Source organism: Notechis scutatus, chromosome 8, assembly GCF_049901735.1.
Source record: "Notechis scutatus isolate UNSWTSFEM ecotype Mainland chromosome 8, rNotScu1.2, whole genome shotgun sequence".
Lineage (NCBI taxonomy): Eukaryota > Metazoa > Chordata > Lepidosauria > Squamata > Elapidae > Notechis > Notechis scutatus.
In genome coordinates, this window is record NC_142016.1 from 21,623,577 (window position 1) to 21,644,031 (window position 20,455).

Below are 20,455 nucleotides of genomic sequence, written 5' to 3' on the forward strand. Positions count from 1 at the left end.
AGAGTTGTAGATGTCAAAACGCTGTTGAAAGAAAGAAAGAAAAATAATAGTTGGTTGTCTTCTCCTCACAATTCCTTTCATTTACCACAAGAGAGCAGTGATGTTCTACCAAGATTGGCTACCTGCTCCTAATCTGTCAACTATTTCCAGCATACTTCTATATAACTGCTATCCTTATCTGTAGTCAGATTGTGTGCTACCAGTCAGATCAACGTTCAGAAACTTTGGCTAAATCAATGGGGAACAGGTTAAATTTGTTCTCTGAACTCAGCTAATGGAGCGAAATAGGATTTGAATAGACCAGGCATAACTGTTATTTAGTGCCTAAATGAAATAGAAATTGGCAATAAAGGAGAATATTTGTAGCCCGGGTTGAAACGAGGGGTCCTTGGTGCACTCTGAGCTTGGGTGTCTCATAAAGATTACTGTTTTGTTCCCAGGGACAGTCCTTTTTTCCTTCCCACACCTGCATTCCACAAAAAAAGAACCTGAAATTTCTTATGGAATGAGAATTCCATTCAGTTGCAGCATCCTAGGAACTGCCCTTCTCAAAATAACGGAGAATCAAAATTAAACATGATTTCAATTCATTTGTATGTGGCTTTCATTAACATTAATCCATATGATTACTCCTTGGTCATGTGTTTATTAATTTTTCCCTTCCGTCAGGGTAAGGAGCATAGCTAACCACAACTTTTGACTGTCTCTTAAGAGCCCCATCCAAGACTTTTGAGGACCTCGTGCATTTCTTGATACTCAGATTACACTTCTTAGGATACAATATCCTTATGCTAGTTCCAAAATCTGGAGCATTGGGGGGGGGAAGTCTTGGGCAGAGGTGGGCTCATGGGTGCCTTTGTCTCCCCCAAAACGATTTCCTGCAAAAGGTTCCAGAGCTATGGAATTCTCCAAAATGCCATTTTACAGAAAGACTCACACCTCAGAACACAACAGCCCTGCAAACTGTGTTTTCTTTAATTTAATAACATGTCTTTTGAATTATCTTTTGTCTCCCCTGCATCCCTCATATTGAAGGTTCCTGAACATCCTTTTGCAGGCTAGGAATTCAAGGACATTGGCAGGTTTCTACACCGAAGGAAAAAAGGCCAAACCCATAACCATTAGTCAGCCTCTACAAGTCAAAGAACAGGTTCTGCCATGGCTATGCATTGATTGACCCATCTTTACATATTTTTGTTTATTACGTTTTATACGCTGCCCATCTCGCCATCCAAGTGACTCTGGGCAGCTTAGAGCGATCCTTGATTCTAGTTTTCTTAGCAGAATGAAAGGAGGTAGATCCGATCGGTGTTTGTGCAGTAAAATCCAAGGAGTGTGATTTGATTCCTTGCAACGAGGTTGGCTAAAATCACCATCAGCTCGGTGCGCACAACATGTTTTGGAACAGCCTTCCCCCCCGTTTGATGTCTTTTGAAGCCTGAAGGAAACTCCACTGGACAATTCTGGATGAAGACGCAGGATCATAAAGTCCATGGATCTTGAAGTCCACAGGCAGGGCAGGGAGAGCAATCTCTTGTTCCTCACTGGAGGACCACCATTGTCATTATCATTTAATGACCCCATAATCCTTTATGGGGTGGAGTCTGGGACAACTGAATGGAGCTAGCAGAGTATTTTAATGGCCAGATGCTCTTCCTGTCACCAGTGCGGAGTTTTGTTCAGCAGATATATTCTCAGCGTGGACCCAGAGAGAGAGATATCTGCCTCTACCTAGGATCGAACTTACAGCCTCCTGATAGTGAGACGAGAGCTCCACCTCTAGGTCACCACACCACTCCCCTCGCTGGAGGACCATGTCCCCCAGAAAACAGTCAATAGCACAAGGGACATTGCAGTGGCTATGTTTTGAGATGATTCTTACCCTCCTGGTGAAAATTGGCTCTCTCTAGCAACAAGGAAATCATACCAGTTAGAGATTTTTTGTTTATGCAAACCATCAATTTCCATTTTGGCATGAGAGCCAACCTAAAAGTCTTGCGTAACTAATACCCATGGTGCCGTACCCTGCAGCTGATGCTAAAAGGGCAAGGAAAACCACCCCTTTTTCACCCCATGAAGGAAAGGAAGCAAAGGGTCCTTTGGCAGGAGTTAGCCTCAAGAAACTGCAAGGCAGGGAGAGGCCGATAATATTTCAAGACTGTAACTTCTGCCCCAAATGCCACCCTCACCTTAGCTCATAAACTGAACCCTCTTTCTTGCGTAGGACGCTAAACCTGTTTCTTTCAAGCTTCCTACTTAAAGACAGTGGAGAGAATCACAGAGAGCATTGTCATGTAGGCTGGAGTAATTAAAACCACCTTGTGTGCAACACTTGTCATGTTGGATGCTGTGAGGCAAGAGGGACAGTAGGTGGCCATAGTACATCAGTCCTTGTGATGCTGGGCTCTCTGTTCTCCAGCTTCTTTTGGCTTCCTTGAAATTTGAACACTCCAGACTTTTTATCAAAGGAGCCAGAAAAGCAGGAGCAAAAGGACCAAGGCAGCCTCTCCAGTTGGGGCCCTACTTCTGTTGCAGAGAGAGCTGGAGCAGCAGTTGATAGAAGAATTTCGGTCCAGGCCCAGCAACTGTGGTTTCTCCCAACAAAGCTTCTCCAAGCTACAGCCACGCATCAATGTATGGCCTTTCTCTAGAGAAAACAAATACAGCTGTAACACCGAATGTCTGAAAGTGACTGCAAGAAGAAATTACTGATGGTGGAGCTAAAGGTGAGAAGGTGGAGAGGAGAAGGAGTGGGGAGCAAAATGCGAAGGGACTAGTGACTTTGGCTGGTGAGCCAGTTGAAGCCCTACCTGGATGTTGGGGGAGGGGAAGAGACCTTCCTATAGTAACTCACACCCTTCTTACTACCTCTCTAGATTACTGCGACACACTAATAGAGTTACCTTTAAAGACCATTGAGATGCTATAGTTGGTTCAAAGAGCAGTATTTGGTATTTACACATTATACCAATCATAGAGTAAGAAGCAATGGTGGGATTCAAAAAATTTTTTACTACCAGTTCTGTGGGCTTGGTGGGAGTGGCAGGAGAAGGATACTGCAAAATGTCCATTCCCTCCTCAGCCTGCCAACCAGCTTTCCAGCTCTGTTCTCCTGCGCAGGGCAACCAAAGAAGACCCAGCCGATCAGCTGGGACTCCGGAGGCAGAGAATAGATGAGGTTGGCAGAGAGTCAGAGGTGGTATTTGCCAATTCTCTGAACTACTCAAAATTTCTGCTACCGGTTCTCCAGAACCAGTCAGAATCTACTGAATACCACCTCTGGTAAGAAGTTAATTTACTTATAACTGTTGTTGAGGAAAATCAGAAGTCACTTCTTTATTTATTTTTCTTTCTCTTCTTTCTGCAATTTTAGCTTTGTCTTTTTTTCTTATCTCTTTCCCTTTTTCATTTTTATTCTAAATATTAATTCCTGATATCTTCTTTAAAAGTTAAGATAGACAGATACTGATACAGATACAGATGCAGTTTCAGAGATCTCAAACTGTCTACCACGGAGCTCACCCCATTCTTAAGAGGTCCTTACAGGGGGTGTGCACAAGCACACCAGCGTGCTTACCGTCCCTGTCTTACTGTCCCCATTTATCTGTATTTACTTCCTTTGTTCATGTTTATGTTCATACCTATACTTGTTATCTTGTACATGTTTGACAAACAAACAAATAAACAATAAATAAATAAATAGAGACAGAGACAGAGATAGAGACAGAGAGAGGGATAGAGATAGAGATAGAGAAAATACTATTATTTTGCATCCCATTTTTCCCTTCGGGGAAGAAAATTGTGGGCGCAGCTCCAATTTAACCCATTACCCACCTACGTATATGCTCACACAACTCACCTGTGACATTTACACACTTGATCTGCTCCCCAACACACTTGACATGAGTCCAGTTTCCATGGGCACATTCACCTTGGCCTAAATCACAGCAACTGGCACATTCCAATCCATTCTCAGGCTTCTCCTTGACTCCTGGAGAGCAATCCATCCGTCAGTCAATCAATCCATCAGTCAATCTATCATGTGTAGCCAAGGTCCCCAACCCCCCGGTCCGTGAACCAGCAGCAGTCCGTGGCATGCCAGAAACCGGGCCACACAAACAAACAAAGCCCCATCCATGGGATGCAGGCAGCACACAAAACCAAAGCTCCTCCAGTCTGTGGAAAAACTTCTCTCTACGAAACCTGGTGCCCAAAAGGATGGAGGGGTGCTGATGTAGAGGCATTTGTCAGGGTTCCGATGATTGCCCTAATTAAATCATGAGCCTCCCTCCAAGCTTCAAAATCCAAAAGATTTATTAGGAGCAACATGTCCAGCACTAACTCATAGGAAGCCTGAGACATGTAACCTATGACCCTGTTTTCCCCCACCCCCCTGGGTGTGTCATAAATCAGATTCTCCAAGGAAACGCAGGCTGGGTGTCATCAATTAACTCTCCAATGAAGGATTTTCGGGGCAGAAGATCTGGTAGCCTAGGCTACAATCTCTGCAAGATAAGCGTGGAATGTGCTTCTGGCCTTCACCTGCCCGAACTGCTCCCTCAGACCTTTCCTCCCCACTTCCTTCTTATGGCAACTCGGAAACAGGCATAGGAATGATTTACGAGTTGACAGCCTTAGCACCACTTCAGAAAGTGAATTGAGTAAATCTTTATACTCATTTGAACTGCCTGAATCTCCTGATTTCCCCGTTGCTTGACACCAACTCATGTCTCACGGTACTTTTCCTGATGGGTAACAAGAAAGCTACCTTGTTCTGAGAAATGGCTGCAGATGCTTTTAAGGCCAGGTCGCCCATCATTACAGAGAGGTGTAGAACAGCAGCTTATTTCCAGTCTCCCCGAGAGTTCTGGCATCATATATTGCCGGCGGCACAAGGTTTCCAGGGCACATGTCCGATACGTCATTTTCCAGGCACCATTGATCACTAGGAATCAAAGAACATGTGGGAACACAATGCATCAGGCTGTAGGCAGGGGGACCTTATATCTACATTGTCTAATTCAGAGATGAGGCTGTTCCTGAGTTACAACTCTCAGAAGTGATGGGCTGGCCTGGTGATTAGCAAAGTTGGAATTTATGGTTCAGTCAGATCCTGAATCCTACATGTTCCCCATTCATAATTTCTTTATATCATGTCAAGAGAGAGAGTCGAGGGGTGGGGTGGCCTAGAGGTGGAGCTCTCACCTCAGAATCGGGAGGCTGTGATTTCGATCCTAGGTAGAGGCAGATTATTTCTCTCCCTGGGCACACTGAGAGTATATCTGCTGAACAAAACTCCACATTGGTGACAGGAAGGGCATCCAGCCTGTAAACACTCAGCTTCATTCAGTTGCCCCGACTCCACCTCGTAAGGGATTACGGGGTCATTAAATGACAACTTGTCAAGAGGGAGAGTTCAGATTTTGCCAACTCTGTAGGCCAGCCTTGCCCAATTTGAGTAGCCTCCAGAAATGTGGACTTCGACTTCTGGAATCTCCAGAATTTGCCAGATAGCCTAGTCATTACTGAAAAGTTTAGGAGTTGAAGTCCACATTGATGGTACTCGGGATGTCTTAGGAGAAAGCTGCTTTGTACTCTTCTCTTGACTGTGGTGCATCTCTCTCTCTCTCTCTCTCTCTCTCTCTCTCTCTCTCTCTCTCTCTCTTTCTCTTTCTCTTTCTCTCTCTCTCTCTCTCTCTCTCTCTCTTTTATAATTTCCACTCGTTGCCTCTCCTGCTATTTCTCTAACCGTTGTTCCTTCAGCTTCTTCTGAATTGCACTGTGCTGTCTAGTTTATTCACGTCCAGCTCATGGAAAATCTTACTTGCTAATCTGTGTTCACCTTTCAGATAGATGTGTAGAAAGATCATAGATACAATATTTCCTCTATCTGCACTCAGCAGTTCTGCAATCCCTTTAAGCACCATTCCCAAACGTATTCAAGAAAGATCTCGGTTTACCAGTAAAATCCATGCACTGATTCATATCTCCCAAACATTTGACCCGAGTAGCATTTCCTTCAGCACAGTCTCCTGTGCCACGATCAAAACAGCTGTAGCACTCCATGCCATTGGCTGCTTGAATAGAGCTGGCTGGAGCTGGGGAAATAGAAGGGAAGGATATCGCTTGGCCACTGGTTCTTAAAAAATATATTTCTTTCATTATTGCACTTGTATATATAATGTGCCTACCCCACATTTCAGGACTTTTACATACATCAAAAATCAAACATGGTATCAGAAAATACAAAAAAAAACAAAACCTGTCAATATGCCTAAAAATACACATTCCAGTTCATAACATCGTACCTCTATTAAAAATTGGTGAACCACCACCACTAAGTCCCAAAGGGGCTTTTTCAGGAGGCAACTGGACTTTCTTGTTTTTCTTTGGAGTCAAGAAGGCTCCACACCCATTGGCACTCCTCAGGTGACCCTGAGGGCACAGATGAATCTCCAAATGGTCTCAGTGACCCTCTAAAATGATGCAAATGACCAGCTGTCTGCAAGGAATATAAATCCTTCCATTCCCCACCATCCAGTCAGAGTTGAAAAAGCTTCTTGGATGAGAAGTGAAACGTCTTCAAAGAAAATCAAGAAAGTCCAGTTGCCTTCTGAAAAAGCACTTTTGGGACAACCATGACCTGGAGGACTGAGAATCTCCATAGACATCACAACTACACCACAGAGAAAATCCGCCTTCAAGTCCATGTTTTCTTCACCTCTTGAAGGACCAGAACTTTAAGCATCTCCTCCCTAGGGAATCACATAAGATGAATGGAATTCATCTGCAAGAAGTTTGTTTTAAGCTATCCTAGAACTTCAGCCTGCAGAGTTTTACAAGGTAGAACCAGCCCTTTGATTTGGTTTTGGAAGCCTTTTGCTAACCAGCGAAGTATCCAAAAATCACTTTGCGCTTCAGAAAAGCTAAAACTCTTCAGCTTTAATGCATTTCTATCAGGCAGAACCAAGCTTCAGTAACTCTATGTTCTCTTCCTTGCTTCAAAGAGTTGGGAACTGGGAGGACACCTTCTCCTCCTGCCCCCATTTTTCTCCATAATAATACTGTGAGATAGATTGGGCTGAGACATCGGCCCAAAAACACTTACTGAGCTTCCATGGCTGAGAGTAGACTAATATTTAAGACAACCCAAGTCCTATAATCATAGAATAGCAAAGCTGGAAGGGGCATTGGATTGGTTCCCTAGTCCAACACCTTAAATATTACATCACATTGGTTCTTATTGGTTCTTACAGTTCTCACTTGCTCAACAGGTTGATGTTCTAAATGCTGTACTTACCACCTGTGAATCGGATGTTGCAGAGGTTAGAGTCACAGTAATACGTGTTGTGTACTTCATGATCGTCTTCTGAATAGACGTTAGCTGTGCGATTGGATACGCCTTCCCCTGAACAGCCTTTCATCACATACTCAGCGATTTCTAAATCTGAGGTTTGGAAATACATGGGCTTAAGTAGTCCAAGAAAATCAGTTGAAGCCATTCCATTGTACAGGCTTAGAGTTATGTGAATTGGGCCGATATAATTTGATTAACAAACCATAATATGAATATGACTTCAGCAATAGAGTGGTCAATGTCTGGAATACTCTACCCGACTCTGTAGTTTCTTCCCCAAACCCCAAAAACTTTAACCTTAGACTGTCTACTATTGACCTCACCCCTTTCCTAAGAGGTCTGTAGGGGGCGTGCATAAGCGCACCAACGTGCCTACCGTCCCTCTCCTATTGTTTCTCTTATTCTTCTTTTATTTTTCTTATATGTACCCATTTTATGTATTCACAACTATGTATACACTTATACTTATTATCTTGTAAACAATTGGCAAATCAAATCAAATAAATAAATAAATAAATAATCCTGAAAATCCAAGCTGAACATGAGGGTTGAAGGCAAAGATAGCAGAAGATGAGCTAAAGTCAGCCACATATAATTTCTATAGAATTGATGCCACTAACTTTGATTTTTCTGCCTCAAAATACATTCACTTTTCTCTACATTTTATTATTCTCTAGATATTTATTACTTATAAATAAAGCACAAAAATTACTATTTTCATACATATTTAACCAAATCATTGAAGTTTTATGTGGCTTCATAGAAATTCAGTCTGTGTTCTTTTGTCCTTGAATGGGGTTATTTTTGGTTCTAGCCCATCTTCCTCTCATATGAAATAAATTGAGAAAGTTGCTTGTGACCATGTGTAGAGGGGACTCCAGCCTCATGGTTAAATAGTCACAATCAATCAACGTACGGATTGGTGTTTTTAAAATTAAAAATTTCCCGATTCAGGTTCAAACTTGTTTTTCTGGATCAAAAAAAAAAAAAAATTAATGATTGCCATCCAACTTACCTGGAAGCAAAAATACTCCCGTATAGTTGTTTGAATCTGGAAAAGAATGGGGCCAAAAGGTCAGTGATGGATGTAGGAGTTTGTCATACTCAGAATTCAGATATTGTAAATATTCCCAAATTGGCCAAGTTGAGCTAAAAATTCTAGGAATCAACATATGGGAAGGATACCAGATTGGGGAAACTGCAGTTCTCCGGGTGTTGTTTGGCTCTCAGATCCAATCAATCATTGCTGCACGTGACTAAGAATATTAGGGCTCAAATGAAATGCATGTGGAAAGCTATATGGTACCCCATCCCTTGGTTATATAATACCTGACTAGCCCTCGCATGGGATGGTGAAACAGCCATATTATGCTGGAGGGACTCCCTGGCTGTAAGAGGTCCTGAATCCTCCAGCCATTTTGCTTTCTTGGAGAAGGGTCCATTAAATAAGTTGCTTTCAAAAGCCCAACCATCTCCAAAAGCAATCACTGTTGACAAGAAAAGCCACCCTCTTCTTCATCTCTCCAGGAAAAATGCACTAAAGTTTTGCCAGTTTCCAGGGATTGACCAAAAAAGGAATATACAACTTCCATCAGTTTGAGGAGACTCTGCATCAGAGAAGTATTCAGAAGAAACCAGGGTGAGGACTTCTGAAAGACAAAATGATAGACCGAAGGTGTCTCCATGCAGTCCAGCAGTGGACAGAAGACCCAGTGATTAGACTGGTTCTTTGAAACCTCTATGGTCAAGGAGAGGTCTTGAGATCACCCACAAGTGTTCCAGACACGACTCCTTGCAAGACAGCAACCTTTGGCAGTTTTAGAGCTCTGGGAGACATTATGTTTGTTTTCTAATATTTTTTTAAAATTGTTTGTTAACTGCTAACAAATTTTAGGTCCATCCCCTCTCTGTGGAAAGCATTGGGCCATTAGCCTGTACTTCTTGCAAACAGACAAAAACGGTCCATTTTGAATGGAAAGGTGGATATAATTGAAGTAAATAAGTATCATAGTAGGCACATAAAATTGGGGGAATCTCCTTACAGAAAAGTTTGATGGTAGATGAGAAGCAGGAACGATCCCTTGGTGTACACAATTGCTCTGATTGGACACATTCATGGAACATCCCCACACACTGATAGCACCGCAGGCCATTCACTATAGAGAAGGAAAACAATATGCAAATGGAAATAACTGTTGGGAAATTGTCAGCCAACCTGGAAGGAGGAGTCAAGCGAGGGCCTAGCTTGGAATCCTTGTGCCATAACAAGCAACAGAAGCCTGATTTCCCTCAAGACCTCTGAAACCTTATCTGGCTATTCCCAGGGAAAGACAAGCAGTCTGATAAGATTCTTGTAACATAGCTGGTAGATGATAAAGTTACTGAGTTTCGTTATTCACAAGTGGTTTCTTGCATCTGAAAGTAACATTTTGAAAGCCACCTGTCAAGTGTTTTGGCCACTGCCTAACACACACAAAGCTCTTCTTCAGGTAAACATGAAATGCATCTTGTATGTGTGGTTTTTTTTTTTCTTAATTTGAATTTTTACGTACCAAAAGCCATTTCAATTTAACCTGTCACCTATATCGCATGATTGAGAATTTCCCATTACCTGTTTTCTTTTTTAAATTGCATTTCATAATTGTTTGTCATGACCTTCCAACTTAATTAGGAGAAACACCTCTCAAATCAATCAACCACTCACTGTGGTTAATTTATATCACATTCATTTCAAGGGGAGATAATTAGAACTAGCTGGCTATGCTGACACAACAGACTTTAAGCTGATTACAAAATTAACTGGTGGTGGGGTCATTTTTGTTGTTGTTGTTTTAGAGTTGCACAGTTAAGAGATTGAATGACACTTACTTACTGGCTAGTAAGTAGCTGATTCATACAAACTACTTACTAAACTACTCCCCACCAAAAAACAGTTTAAACATAACTGGAGCTATGCTTGCTACCCTGGAGTTTCACCAATCCTTGAGGTTCACAGTTTTCTCACTTTTGTCCTTCTGGGTTTTATGGGGATTATTTATGTAACTGCTTCTGCTAAATATTTACATTGTGTAGACCCATAAAGAGGAAATGTGGGGCTCAAAATCAGGAGAAAGCCAATATTTTTCCCTGTGTCCATTTCCTTCTAGTCTAAATCTTGAACAGGAGTCCCCAAACTTGGAAACTTGGCCAATAAAGAATTCTATCATCCATCTATCTATCTATCTATCTATCTATCTATCTATCTATCTATCTATCTATCTATCTATCTATCTATCTATCTATCTATCTATCTATCTATCTATCTATCATCTCTATCTATCTATCATCTATCTATCTATCTATCTATCTATCTATCTATCTATCTATCTATCTATCTATCATTCTATCTATCTATCTATCTATCATTCTATCATTCTATCTATCTAACTTTAAGACTTGTGGACTTCAGCTCCCAGAATTCTCCAGCCAGCATAGCTGGAGAATTCTGGGAGTTGAAGTCCACAAGTCTTAAAGTTGCCAAGTTTGGAGACCTCTGATCTTGAAGGACATCAACAGAACCTCTTCCCTGAACAGTACATGGTTCTCTTTCATCCCACTGAGAAGCTCACCCATCCCAACCGGTTCATTCTTACCTGCACCCAACAGACAAAAGCCAAATGTGACAGTCACCAGCAGGGTCCTGAAGTATTCTTCCCACCCTGCCATCTTCCTCATATGTTGGACACTTTGTAGTAAGAGTTGGTGGAATAAACAATCAGGCAAGATTTGATTTATAAACTTGCTCAACAGGCAAGAGAAAAATGAGGCAATCTACTATCCACAGATGCCATGTTTGTCTGAAAAAAAAAAGGATGAAAAAAATGTTCTCTGTTCTTCTTGAGAAGTTTGACAGCATTCAGTGGGGTTGAGTTGGTCAACAGTAGCAATATTAACCAACTGACAGCATGTGTGCAATTTTGTTGACGGTGACGATTTAGGGCTTATTTGTGGTATGTTCTGATTTTTGCAATGCAGAGTTCAGATTCTAGAAATATGCTCAGGGCAGTTTTCCTTCCACCTCTGGAGTAACCATCAATCACCTGTAAAGAAGACAAGAATTTTCATTACGAAGGAAGGCAAATATACGTGTCCCAGGATAATGATGCAAGATCGAATTTGTATCGGTCACCGGGACTAGAATTTTCATTGATCAAGAGAATGCCACATCAAACCAGCGGCATTTCCATATCTCTGGAAAAAAAATATCTTCCAGATATTTTCATTTTGCTTTGAAAATGATGGTTTGTAACTTCCTCCAGCTGCAAAGATTTCCATTTCAGGGAGTAAAAATAGCAATAGGCAATAGCACTTAGTCTTATATACCACTTCCCAGTGCTTTACAGCCTTCTCTAAGCAGTTTACAGAGTCAGCATCTTGCCCCCAAACAATCTGGGTCCTCATTTTACCGACATCAGAGGGATGAAAGGCTTAGTCAAAGTTTGAGCCAGTCAGGATCGAACTCCTGGCAGTTGGCAGAATTAGCCTGCAATACTGCATTCTAACCACTGGATGAATACTTATTCTAAATACAATACTTAGCTCTGTAATTGTGCAGTTGTAAAAAAAATAAATTAAGATGCTTGGCTGTCATTGACATTTCATTAAAATAATATATTCTCCAAGGTGCTACCTGACATTCTTTACAACCGGGAGAAATTGGGCAATGCTATGTAGGGGAAGGAAACTTTGCTAGTAATGGAAAAGCCTCATGAGCAACGAAGCAAAACATGACCTCGGATACCAGAAAGATATTTCTAAAGTTGTGGGTCATAAAAATAAACCAGAGGCTGAACCCATTCAAGGCGTGCTTTCTGTAACTTTTGGCAAACAAATTTTTCCACTCTGCAAATTTATGCACCTGCTTCCAAAGTGTTTTCTAAAAGATGATACCGTGGTTACATTTATTATATTATTTTATTCTCCCTTCATAAATAAGGCAGCAAACATACCTAGTACTCCTTCCTCCTCCTATTTTCCCCCACAACAACAACCCTGTGAGGTAGGTTGGGCTGAGAGAGAATGACTGGCCCAAAGTCACTCACAGTTGACTTTTATGCCTATGGTGGGACTAGAATTCACTGTCTCCAGGTGATTAACCCAAAGTCCTCCAGCCATCTTCCATGACTAAGGCAGCACTAGAACTCACAAGTCTCCTGGTTCCTAGGCCAGCAGCACCTTAACCACCACACCAAACTGACTCTCTATATGTTTGTACTACCCAAAAATAGGAATTCTGAAAATGCAATGTGTACATTCTGCAAATGCAATGTGTAAATTCTGCAAATAGCCACTGAACGACTCAGCTTACAAGGTTTAATACCAGCATTTCGTGCCGAATCGTTCTGTCCTTCAAGTGGGTCAAAGACGTGGACCACAAAACGGACGGGATCAACTTATAGTATTTTCCAAAGCACCAGAAGGCAGGACCAGAAACAATGGATGGAAACTACTCAAGGAGAGAAGCAACCTGGAATGAAGCAGAAACCTCCTAACAGGGAGGACAATTAATCAGATTTGCCTTCAGAATATGTGGGTGCTTTCATCACTGGAGGCTTTCCAGAAGAGACTGGACGGCCATTTATCTCAAATGGCTGGGAGTTGGACTAGAAGACCTCTAAGGTCCCTTTCATCTCTATTCTGATTAATTAATTACATCTATTCCCTGCCGTGCGCAGGCTAGTTTTCAGCAATCCTACAGTTTGAAAGGTGTTCACTCCCGCTGTGCCTGAATCTTATTCTGCCTCTATTACCTCGGTTCCCAGTCACTATCAGTCCTCAAATTCTTCTCCAAAGTAATCAGTGATGAAGGGTAACAGATTTTGGTCTCGGGCACCACCTTAGTAATGGGTGGGTTGGTTGCATCACCCGCTGCTTTCCTCCTGGAGCTGCCAAGCAGGTTTTAGACCAAGCTGGCTGCCTAAATCTGATGCGACCGAGACTCAAAGAACTAGGAGTGTACACTGTACCAAGCCAAGCCGGAGAACGGGACCGACTGGAGAAGTGAGAAACAAGACAACAAAAGCAACTCCAGAGCTCATCACCACCACCCTCCTATGTGCCTCCTTGGCCGCAGATGGGTTGTTGCCAGAGGAACTCCTTGCTACAGTAAATAATATTTTATCCTTTCTGCCAGGATGGGTTGTTCTGATGTCCAGCTCCCTGAGTTGGGAGATCAGATGCAATAGAGGCAGAACTTCTAAATATGGAGGAGGTGCAATTTCAGCAGGGGTTAGCTCGCCCTGTCACTCTGGTGCACGGCGGAGGGGGGAAAAATCCATTTGCCCAAATTCTCTCTTCTCTGCCAGGATCAAAGGAGATGCTCCCCTTTGCATCTAGAGCAGGAGGTTTTGACTCTGTTTCTAGCTCATGGCATGCATTAATCTAACCCAGGGATGTCAAACTCAAGGCCCGTGGGACAGATCTGGCCCATGGGGCTGCCCTGGAAATAGAGAAGGACCGCCCTGAGCTCTGTGTCAGTGCAAATGGGCTCCTGAGCTCCGTTTTCGGCTACCACAGCCTCCTGCAAGCCTCTGCCAGTGAAAACAGAGCTCAGAGCTCCGTTTTCACTGGCAGAGGCTTGAAGGAGGCCGCTCTAGCCAAAAATGGAGCTCAGGAGCCCATTTTCACTGGCAGAGAGCTCAGACCACCATAGGTGCCCCTGACAGGTTGTAGATGGCACCCAGCCCCAGCAAGACAGGCCAAAATGTATCCAAACACAAAAGCAGAATGTTAGAAATGTAAACACAAAGAAAGAACATTCTTCCATATATGGTGGCAGTGTCCGGAAATTAAAAAATATTGGATGAGGGTACAAAGATGGTTATTAGAAATTACAGAGCACAAATTAGAACTCGAACTGGAAATATTCTTATTAGGAATAATTGAGGGGAAATTGAGCAAGGTCATCCGATACATCATTATACATATCATAACTGCGGCGAGAATAGCCTTCGCACAAGGATGGAAGAAGGAAAAGATACCAACTAAAGAAGACTTGACACAAAAAATAATGGATTGTATGGAACTGGATAAATTCACAATGGAATTAAGAGGGAAAGACGACTCGGTTATGCAGTTTGGGGTAGGTGGTACAAATGGGTGGAGGATAGAAATAAGAGTTGATGTTTATGCATAAAAGGAGAGGTATGTATTAATAACGACACAAACACTGTTAATGTGAATAGAGATTTGTATTTTTGTTTTTAAAAATTATTTTTTTTTAAAAAAAGGAGTGAGGTCGAGCTGGCCACACCCACCCAGTGGTAGGATTCCAATAATTTAACAAGTGGTTCTCTGCCCTAATAAGTTCTTCCAACAACCAGTTCGCCAAACTGCTCAGAAAGTTAACAACCGGTTCTCCCAAACTGGTGCGAACTGGCTGAATGCCATCACTGTGCCCACCCTGGCCACACCCCACCTCACCCCCCCAAGGTCAGACACAACCCTGATGCTGCCCTCGATGAAATCGAGTTTGACACCCCCGCTCTAACCTTTTTCTCATCTTAAAGCAGGCACTATTACCTCCTGTGCCAGTTCTTCTTTTCTTAAGGACAGTACGCTATTCCCCTGCTGGGTTAGAAACAGAGCTATGCATGCCAGTTTTTGACAGCATATATTTGTCCGCTTTGATGCCTCCCCACCCGCTGGTCTCTAGATAGAAACCTGCCAGATGCTCCAAGCAACAGCTCCAGCCTTTGACATTTGTGTCTTTCTTTATTCTTTCAAATTGTAGCGGTGGTCCTCGGCGTACATTTAGCAACTGTTCAAAGTTACAACGGCACTGGGAAAAAAGTGACTTAGAGCCGTTTCCCCACATTTGCTACCTTTGTAGCATCCCTGTGATCAAGTGATCAGAATTGGCAACTGACTCATACTTATGACCATTGTTGTGTCTCCAGAGGGTCACGTGATCCCCTTCTGTGACCTTCTGACAAGCAAAGTCAAAGGGGAAGCCAGATTCACTCCACAACCGGGTTACTAACTTATCAGCTGCGGTGATTCCATTAAACTGCCGTTGGCAAGAAAGATCGCACAATGGGGCAAAACTTACTTAACCACAGAAATTTTGGGCTCAGTTGTGGCTGTAAGTCGAGGACTACCTGTATTGGCCACTGATCTGAAACAAGAGACTGTGTGTGGCAAACCATGATAAAATCAGTTTAAGCCAATTAGCATAATACAAAAAGAAAAATTAAATATATAAGGAAACTGAGGGATACTTTGAGACGCATGTTTGGCAAATTCCTCCATTGACACCACTTGCTAGAATAGAATAGAATAGAATAGAATAGAATAGAATAGAATAGAATAGAATAGAATAGAATAGAATAGAGTAGAGTAGAGTAGAGTAGAGTAGAGTAGAGTAGAGTAGAGTAGAGTAGAGTAGAGTAGAGTAGAGTAGAGTAGAATACTTTATTGGCCAAGTGTGATTGGACACACAAGGAATTTGTGTGTACACTTTGTAAATAGTTGAACAGTGTTGAGGGAATTATTTGTTTAGCAGAGTGATGGCTTTTGGGAAAAAACTGTTCTTGTGTCTAGTTGTTCTGGTGTGCAGTGCTCTATAGCGTCGTTTTGAGGGAAGGAGTTGAAACAGTTTATGTCCAGGATGTGAGTAGAGTAGAGTAGAGTAGAGTAGAGTAGAGTAGAGTAGAGTAGAGTAGAGTAGAATAGAATAGAATAGAATAGAATAGAATAGAATAGAATAGAATAGAATAGAATAGAATAGAATAGAATAGAATAGAATATGGAATGAAAATAGAATAGGATGGGATGGAAATGAGAAGAGAAGAGAAGAGAAGAGAAGAGAAGAGAAGAGAAGAGAAGAGAAGAGAAGAGAAGAGAATTCTTTATTGGCCAAGTGGGGTTGGACACACAAGGAATTTGTCTTGGTGCAAATGCCCTCAGTGTACATAAAAGAAAAGATACATTCGTCAAGAGTCAAGAATCATCAGGTACAACACTTGATAATAGTCATAGGGTACAATAAGCAATCAAATCATACTAGGAAACTGTCCATATAAATCATAAGTATACAAGCAACAAAGTTACAGTCATACAATCACAAGTGGGAGGGGATGGGTGATAAGGAGTGATGAGAAGATTAATAGCAATAGTAGTGCAGATTTTGTAAATAGTTGGACAGTGTTGAGGGAATTATTTGTTTAGCAGAGTGATTGCTATCCCACACCTTACACTTCCCACACCTTACACATCCCATACCTTACACACACAAATATGCACCTTACACACGTTACACCTTACACACACATATGCACCCATGCTGTGCAGGCAGGGATTTACAGCAATACCATTATCATACAGCTTTATTAGAAGGGATGATCTTACATCATCCCTCCTTATAGCAATAGCACTTAGACATATATATCGCTTCACAGTGCTTTTACAGCCCTCCCTAAGCAGTTTACAGAGTCAGCCTCTTGCCGCCAACAATCTGGGTCCTCATTTTACCAACCTCGGAAACATGGAAGACTGAGTCAACCTTGAGCCTGGTGAGATTTGATCTGCCAAATTGCAGGCAGCCAGCAGTCAGCAGAAGTAGCCTGCAGTACTGCACTCTAACCACTGCGCCACCGCAACTCTTATAATACATAAGATTGTCTGAACTAATCCCAGTCAACCTGTTTGAGAATAAGTGAGACCTCTTCCTTTTTTTTCTCCAACCGTAAACGAAGGGATGGTCCAGGGATAAATGAGTTGACTTTGCTTAACGATGGTTTTGCTTTCCTGCAAAATGGAATTCAGCCTGGAGCATCTCCGATTTACCATTTGCATCATGCAATGCTTAATCGGTGGTAAGTATATCCCAGTTTAGGAAAAGTTTCTCTCCCTTTAAACAAGGAGAGAATTCTACAAGCAAGCGAATGGATCTGTTCCCTGTCATGCTCTGGATAAATCGATTTTCCTTTGAAAGGGGTTTGGTTAGTGTCTGCAGTAACACTGTTTTTAATTTTGTATTCGGCTGTTTCAGGCCTCATTGATAACAAACACCTGGGACTCGAGAAAATGGGACCAACCTGGAGCAAATTTGTACTGAGAATGAGAGCCTGGAAGAAACACGAGCTATATAGTAGGTAGTCTGAGAAGAGAGTTGCTAAGGAAATCACCAAATTCTTTAGAAGTGACTCGCTCTGCAGAAATCAGCGGTGAAGACTATCTAACATTATCGGCTACTAGCTTTCATATATCACCAGCTCTTAAAAGGCATCACTTCTGAGTCAGCTGAAAAGTTGGCAGTCCATCTTGGGAATAATTATGATTTATAGTTCATTGTGCCATCAGCCAGATGTTTAGACTGGATCTGGCATTTGTATCCCTCGTTTTGAGTCCTTCCCAAGCATCTGGGATAGGCAGATGCTCCTGTTTAATAATGTTGAAGATACCCTCACAGGATGAAGGCAAAGCTGCCTTTTGCCATTGACTGATAGTGATTTTTGTCAATGCCGATAGTGTTCCAGTGGTGCTCCAGATGTTTGGGATCGCACCCAAGGTGCCTACATCACTATTGTGCCAGGTTGGGGATAGTGCAAGAGATGGAGATAACAGCTCACCCTGCCCAGGTACAGCCTTTGATTCCTGGCAGCATGGAAATCTACTATTTTAAACAAACATACACATAAAACACAGAAGCAACAAATAACAATATTAAATCCAAGGGTGGAAGCTCTTAAATTTGCACCTGGTTACCTTTGCCCAGAGGCAAACGACTTAGTCAAGGTGAGCAATGGAATGTTTTAAAAATGCAAAGATTTGACATGAGAGTAGCCCTGGCTGAACGCCAAATTAATATGCCTGAATAATTTGTGACCCGTGAAGCACAACACAGCCCCCAAACAATTTAGTTACTGTTGTACTAAATCCATGCTCTCTCTGATACTTAAAAGTCCCTCTCTGTTTGAGGTTCCAGCCTGCGACAACTAACGTAAAACAAGGGATCCTGGAGTGACGTACATTTCTTTGTTTCTGGCAACAGTTGAAGGATGGTACCCCAGGCCAAGATTTTCTCATTGCACAGGGTGGCTCAAGACTCCCCAGAATGGTTGAGGGGGATGAGAGTTACCTTCTATGCCAGGGGTCCCCAAACTTGGCAACTTTAAGACTTGCGGACTTCAACTCCCATAGCATAACTGGTTGGAGAATACTTGGAGTTGAAGTCCACAAGTCTTAAAGTTGCCAAGTTTGGGGACCTCTGATCTATGCCATCTTCTCATCTTTCCCACCACTCATCTTTCCTACTACCTTCTTGTACTGGCATATTATGATTAATTGTTGTTAATCTCTCTCTCTCTCTCTCTCTCTCTCTCTCTCTCTCTCCCTCCCTCCTTCCCTCCCTCCCTGCCTCTCAGCAAGAAAGGAGAAATAATCTTAGCTGAGAACAGCGATGCAAGCTGAACTAACCATTGGTGAGGTGAGACTCTTGACTGTTTCATTGATTTATTCTGATGATTAAATTGAAAATTTGATATATATAAAGCTACATGCTCTCAATTCTTTGGGGTTACATCAATGTATGAATACAAAGCAAGAATAAAGAAGAGAAAAGCTGGAAGAGAGAAAGAAGAATTAATATTATAAGGAGCAAACGTTCCATGATTTAAAAACAGACTTTATGAGGCAGGTTGAAGCCAACAAAATCATCCTTTTCCAAGTGTGGTTTCTAGAAAAGAGTCCTCAGGAAGACCTCAATAAGATCAGTGATGGCAAACCAACTTCTATTTTCCCCTGAAGAGTGCAACTGAGGATAGCCCAGAGCATATGTTGAGGTCCCATCTCAATTCAAGGAAGTGAGACCTCAGGTCCTCTTGGAATCACCCACCATATATGGGGAGAGGAGAAATTCCAAGGTGGACCACTACAGAACGTGGTTTATCCTGCTCCTCAAAAGTTTTGGGGCACTTCCTTGATTAAATACAGGAAATAAAGTTGGGAGAGATTCCTAGCATTAACAGATGCCTCTGAGATTACGTCAAAATGTCTCCTTTAGATGTTTCTGCACATTGCAACAGCTCAGGTATCAATCTAAGAAACCTTACCTTGGACGCAGGTTGAGAGGCAGGGTCCCTACAAGAATCCCTTTTCTTCTAACTGGCAGTCAGTTGACCATTCTGTAGGGCCTTTCTTTCATGCCTTCTTTGAAATCCCAAACTGGGCTCCCATGGTTGGCATGGAGACGAAGAGAACTTCACCTGTGAATACAACTTGCCCGCTGAACATTTAGCAGGGTTTCCAGTTGTTACTTGCCTTCTGCAAATCAAAGGCCCCTCCCTGAGTTGACTGCACCTCCTTCATTATTGTAATTACCCTGCCTCTTTATGAACCAGGACATCTGGTTGCAGCTGTTCCCCAAGCAAGGATTCTCTTCGTTCGAAGTTGCAGCAGGAGGCGGGGGAGGTGGAGGGAAGGAAAGACTTTTTTGCCACTGGTGAGATAAACACCTTTATTGTTCTATAATCTTTCGTAGACTAATACCATTAATGTAATCACACAGACAGGAGATTATTGGCTGTGTGTGCTACACACGGTGCCTATTTGTACATAAAAATATAGCTGCATCAGTGGTGGGATTCAAAAATTTTTACTACCGGTTCTGTGGGCGTGGTGTGTCTTGGTGGGCATGGTGTGTCTTGGTGGGTGTGTCTTGGTGGGCATGGCAGGGGAAGGATACTGCAAAATCCCCATTCCCTCCCCACCCCATTGACCTGCTTTCCAGCTCCCTTCTCCTGTGCAGGGCAACAAAAGAAGACCCAGCCGATCAGCTGGGACTCAGGAGGCAGAGAATAGGTGGGGTTGGTGGGGCCAGTCAGAGGTGATATTTGCCAGTTCTCCGAACTACTCAAAATTTCCACAACCAGTTCTGAGTACATCTAGGTAGGAGCTTTCTTGACTCTTTTCCTCCCAAATGAACTATCTAAGCTTCACTGTCTCTTGGTCCTCTGGAATGCCGTCCCTCCCTCCTGGGAATCCTGACTACATTCCACCACATACAGGTTTTCTACAAGTGGTCTCAACGACCCTCCAAAGGGATGCAAATGACCAGCT

At 42.5% G+C, this 20,455-nt stretch overlaps 1 protein-coding gene across 1 annotated transcript; it reads right to left on the reverse strand.

The window, feature by feature from the left end:
* Nucleotides 1–19,723, reverse strand: LOC113421146 (urokinase plasminogen activator surface receptor-like). The gene is made up of 9 exons (XM_026681393.2): nucleotides 19,450–19,723; nucleotides 10,990–11,436; nucleotides 9,400–9,513; nucleotides 8,373–8,408; nucleotides 7,301–7,447; nucleotides 5,961–6,098; nucleotides 4,769–4,945; nucleotides 3,860–3,991; nucleotides 1–2,647 (listed from the first exon to the last, which is right to left on the reverse strand). The coding sequence occupies exons 2-9, from the start codon at nucleotides 11,069–11,071 to the stop codon at nucleotides 2,463–2,465; spliced, it is 1,011 nt and encodes a 336-aa protein (XP_026537178.2). The 5' UTR covers nucleotides 11,072–11,436; nucleotides 19,450–19,723; the 3' UTR covers nucleotides 1–2,462.
* Nucleotides 19,724–20,455: the final 732 nt, after the last annotated feature.